Genomic DNA, 5,388 nt, shown 5'->3' with positions numbered 1-5,388 from the left:
AAAATTTTTTAAATATTAAGTAAACAAAAAAAAATTTTTTTTTTTTTTATTTAGTATTATTTTTTTTTTTATATTTTTGGTCATTTTTTCGCTTTTTAGGGTTTTTATTACTATGAAGAAGTTTTTTTTGATTGGTCGATTTTATGGGTCAAGGGGGGAGGAGATGATGGAGTTAGATACATTAGTCACACACAACACTTAAATTTACCTCACACTCGCCTTAAGAATAATTATAATTAATAATTATTAATTATTAAAAATTTTACATGTCGAACGCGAGACTCGAACACTGTACCCGACACACGAGAGCCCTATACCATACCGCGACGCTACGCCGATGATGAGCGACCTCTTGCCTCAAGATACTTATTAGCCCGACACTTCGGCAAACATTGAGTGTATTCAATTTAAATAAATTCCTAGTGTTATTTTGATAATAAATTACGCGTTTTAATTGAGATATCCAACCCTAAACCTGATCCCCGCTTTTCCGCTCTTTCTGTAATTATTCATTGGTCCCTCGAGCCGGATCAGGCTGGCTCTATCTCAATTAAATTAATTTATTATTCCGCTTAAAAATTGTGCTGTGTTAAGTGAAGTGTAATACCGCTAGGAAAGGTCGAGTGTCAGGAGCATCGCAGAGCACATCGGGTGCTGCTCCTGATAGTCATTCGTACACCGGTACGCTGAACTTTCCGTTTATTAAGACTGAAAACTCGACTTCGGGCCTTAAATAACTTCGCTATGGAGAATTACACAAGATAGTTGAAAAATGCAATTTGTGCTTCAACTTTCGTGTTCCGCACCGCGCCGCAGATTGCAAGACCGCTCAAGATTGCCGAAAATGTGGTCAACGTCACCACATGTCCATCCATTTTGGATGCACCAACGAAACCAGCTTCACCGCAGTCTACATCTTCCGCACAGGCAACTAATCGTTCCCTTTAGACCGTTTACAACTTGAAATTAACTGTTGATTATTTCAGATCCGCTTTCCGCTCAAGTATTGCTAGCTACCGCCTTAGTCCAGGTACGCCCGCATCATGGTAATCCAATCACCGCCAGAGTGTTGATTGATCAAGGTTCAGAGCTCTCATTTATGAGACAGTCGCTCTTCAAGAAGCTTGGACAACCGCTACAGCGTGACATGGTCATGCTCAAGGGCATTGGCAATGTCTCCGCAGGAAGCTCACTAGGTGTGAGCACAATTGAGCTTCGTTCGCTGTGTACGACCGCATCAATGCATGTCAGCATGCATATTCTACCAACACTGACGGTAGATCTTCCATCGTTCGTGATCGCTGATCCGAAATGGCCGCATCTTGAGAATCTCAAGCTCGCTGACCCGCAGTATCTACAGCCACGCCCTGTAGATATTATTCTAGGTGCATCACCAGCCGCACAGATCATGAACGCAGAGATTCAACGAGGACCTCGCAATGCTCCTATTGCACAATCCACCACGCTTGGTTGGATTGTCTATGGAGCTGTCACCGCTAAACACGCTTCAACATCACACGCAGCACTACATGCGTCAGTAGATACTGAATTACAAGACGCTATCGCTAAGTTTTGGGAACAGGAAGAAGTTCCATCAGGAAATTCACCGCTCAACACCGCTGAAGAAGACGAATGTGAAATTCACTTTCGTCAAACGCATTATCGACAGCCTGATGGACGCTACGTAGTGAGATTACCGCTTAAGGCCCTTGAGAGTCAACTTGGCGACTCTATCAACGCAGCTATGGGGTCACTCCGCAGATTAATAACTCGCTTGTCGCGAGAAAGAGAATATTCTGACATGTATCGTGCATTCATGGCAGAATACATTCAACTAGGACACATGGTACGAGTACCAGTCAACCAATTGCCCGCAAACGCTTACTTCTTGCCTCACCATGGGGTATTGAAGCTTGATAGTGCCACTACGAAGCTCCGCACAGTGTTCAACGGTTCCTGTGCAACATCTACAGGAATTTCATTGAACGACATTCTCCACGCAGGACCCAAAACGCAAATTGACATTTTTGATGTGATGTTGAGAATCCGTTGCAGCAGGATTCGATTCGCTACTGACATCACCAAGATGTTCAGACAGATTGAGGTCGACTCGCTTGATTGGCCGCTTCAGTGCATTCTCTGGATAGATGAGAATGACTTAATAGACGCTTACTGTCTCAAGACAGTCACATACGGAACCGCTAGTGCACCTTTTGACGCTGTACGTGTGCTTATCCAACTAGTAAAGGATGAAGGACACCGCTTTCCGCTAGCTGTTGCTCCAATGTTGAAAACACGCTACGTAGATGACATCTACGGTGGAGCAGACAACGAAGAAGACGCTATCAAGGCTGCAGTACAAACAAAAGCTCTGTGTGCAGCAGGCTGCTTCCCGCTTGCCAAATGGGCTAGCAATAGCCCACGGTTACTCGCTGAAGTCGCTCCAGAAAAGCAGCTGGATACACCGCTTAAAGAAATCAGTGATGCACCAGTAAAAGTCCTGGGCATGTACTGGAATTCACGCACTGACGCTCTCCAGTTCAAGTACACGCTACCGCCAGAGACGCCCAAGACAAAAAGAGCTATTTTGTCTGAAATCGCAAAGCTGTATGACCCGCTAGGACTTCTCGCACCAATAGTCGTCAAAGCCAAGATCTTTATGCAAGATCTGTGGCTAGATAGAGTGTCATGGGATGAACAATTGTCACCATCACTCATTCACAAATGGACTGGATACCGCGAGGATCTTCGAAACATCGAATCCATCCGCATTCCACGCTGGAATAATATAGCACCTGGAGCAACTATGGAATTGCACGGGTTCTCAGACGCTTCGCAAAACGCTATGGCTGCCGCTGTTTATTTGAGAGTCACTGACGCTGATGGGAACACAAAGGTCTCACTTCTGTGTTCAAAAACGCAAGTAGCACCGCTGAAGACCATGACAATCCCACGCTTGGAATTATCTGCCGCATGGTTGCTAACACAACTGATACTTCATGTTAAAGAAGTTCAGTCGCTTGAAAATGTCAGGATCAATCTCTGGACTGACTCCGCCGTGACTCTCGCATGGATTAAAAGTCCAGCAATCCGCTGGAAGACATTCGTCCGCAATAGAGTGGGAAAAATCCAAGAAACGCTTCGAGATGTCTCCTGGAAATTCATTCCAGGAAAACAAAACCCCGCTGACTGCGCTTCAAGAGGTATACCTACGCTAAAACTGAAACAACACGCTCTCTGGTGGCATGGACCAACTTGGCTTCATGAATCAGAATCCTCTTGGCCCACTCTGGAGCCTCCAACCGACAACGCAACGCATCGAGAAGAACGCCAAGGTCTGACACTAGTAACTTGGAAAGCAGAAAATTGCCTGCTCCAACAATTACTGTCGCATTACACGCAGCTGTTTCCACTGCTACGGAAGCTTAGCATCTGGCATCGTGCCATCGACCGCTTTAAAAGAGTTCCACAATCTTCGCTGGCCTACCCGCTTACTCCATCAGACCTGGAGCGCGCTAAATTGACCTTGATTAAGTTCACTCAAGGACAATACTTCGCTAGAGAGATTCACACGCTACAAGATGGTGATGGTCTGCCTAAAAATAACAGCATCACTAAGCTGACTCCGTTCATCGACCATCAGGGGGTCCTGAGAGTCGGTGGCCGCTTGAAAAACGCATTGCTGGACCCAGAAGAGAGGCATCCAGCGATTCTACCGCGACAATCACCGCTTACATCAATTTTGATTGATGACTCGCACCGCAAAACGCTTCACGGAGGTACTCAGCTTACGCTCGCTGACTTACGCAAGAGTGTCTGGATCATTGGAGGCCGTGTTCCAGTCAGATCATTTATTTTACGCTGCGTTATCTGCACGAGACACCGTGGAGAACGCGCTCAACAGTTGATGGGTTAACTACCCGCCGCACGAGTACTGCCAACTCGAGCCTTCTTGCATACAGGACTCGACTACGCTGGACCTATCACGCTGAAAACGTTTCAAGGACGTGGAGCAAAAACATACAAATGCTGGATTGCAGTCTTTGTATGCATGTTCAGTTCAGCTGTACACTTAGAGCTAGTAACTGACTACACCGCTGCCGCTTTCATCGCCGCTTATCGCCGCTTCACTAGTCGCCGAGGTATCTGCCACACGCTATATTCAGACTGTGGAACCAATTTTGTAGGAGCAGAAAAAGAGCTGAAACGACTATTCGCTGCAGGATCCCGCACATTACGAGAATTATCAACCTTGATCGCTCAAGATGGCACGAACTGGAAATTCAATCCGCCTGGAGCTCCACATTTTGGAGGAAAATGGGAAGCCGCTGTGAAATCTATCAAATTTCACCTTCGAAGATCAATCGGAGACTCGCTGTTGACGCTTGAGCAATATTCAACGCTACTGGCTCAAATTGAAGCCATATTGAAGTCCAGACCGCTCACACCGCTGAATGAAGATCCTGCTGACCTGGCTGTACTGACTCCAGGTCACTTCTTAATCGGACAGTCACTGACCGCTATCCCAGAGCCATCGCTGACAGATTTACAACCTGCTCGGCTCTCGCACTGGGAACAAGTCCAGCAAATGGTTCAACATTTTTGGAAACGCTACTACCAGGACTGCATCCACCGCTACCAGGCCATTTCAAAGTGGCATCATCGACGCAACCAGATTAAGGTGGGTTCAGTTGTACTGATCACCACTGAGGATCTCCCGCCAACCAAGTGGCCATTAGCCGAAGTAATTGCTGTCCTTCCAGGTGAAGATGGACAAATCCGCGTAGTAACTGTTAAGACAGTTAACACAGAGCTGGTACGTCCAATTACAAAGCTCTGTGTCCTGCCGCTAACGCATGAAGAAGATGATCTTGTCGACGCAGCCGCCAACCCGGGGGAGAATGTTCGGTGAACAAGGCCCAGTAGCGATTAACTCGCTCCTGGGGGACTCCCAAATTCAAGAGACGCACCTGTCCACCGCTAGTTCCCGCAAAAATCGAACCGCCAATAGAAAATCAGCCTCTCGATCACGTCATGAATCGACCGCTTTATTGGCTGATCGCTCCCACTAGACATGCGCAATAGCCTTCTTCCCCAACTCAACGACGAAGAAGACGGACTATTGTTATTATCTTTCGCTTCTACGCTTTCGCTGCATCAAGTCGCCATTACTTTTTCTTTACTTTCGCTTTTCGTTAATAAACCGCATTTCGCTTATTTTATAATTTAAACTGCTTAAATTAACCGCTAATAATTCGCTTTAATTTGTTATAGGTAAATTGTGTTATCAGTGCATTTATTTCACCGCTTTTTCAGTGCCGGCAAAGTGTTCAACCACGTGTCAACCGGCTTCGCTTTTGCAAACCACGCTGTAATTTACAAATCCGC

The 5,388-nt window shown here is 46.2% G+C and overlaps 1 protein-coding gene across 1 annotated transcript; it reads left to right on the top strand.

Moving 5' to 3' along the window:
* Positions 1-434: 434 nt before the first annotated feature.
* On the top strand, positions 435-3,916 carry LOC123266082. The gene is made up of 2 exons (XM_044730115.1): positions 435-927; positions 987-3,916. The coding sequence occupies exons 1-2, from the start codon at positions 864-866 to the stop codon at positions 3,914-3,916; spliced, it is 2,994 nt and encodes a 997-aa protein (XP_044586050.1). The 5' UTR covers positions 435-863.
* The last annotated feature ends 1,472 nt before the right edge of the window (positions 3,917-5,388 follow it).

The sequence above is a fragment of the Cotesia glomerata genome, linkage group LG5 (assembly GCF_020080835.1).
Source record: "Cotesia glomerata isolate CgM1 linkage group LG5, MPM_Cglom_v2.3, whole genome shotgun sequence".
Taxonomy (NCBI): Eukaryota; Metazoa; Arthropoda; class Insecta; order Hymenoptera; family Braconidae; genus Cotesia; species Cotesia glomerata.
This window is presented reverse-complemented; position numbering and strand designations above follow the sequence as displayed.

Coding starts and splice junctions, on each gene's coding strand:
- LOC123266082 (XM_044730115.1), top strand. CDS start 864: ATGTCCATCCATTTTGGATGCACCAACGAAACCAGCTTCACCGCAGTC. Junction 928..986: donor AGTCTACATCTTCCGCACAG/GCAACTAATCGT, acceptor TGATTATTTCAG/ATCCGCTTTCCGCTCAAGTA.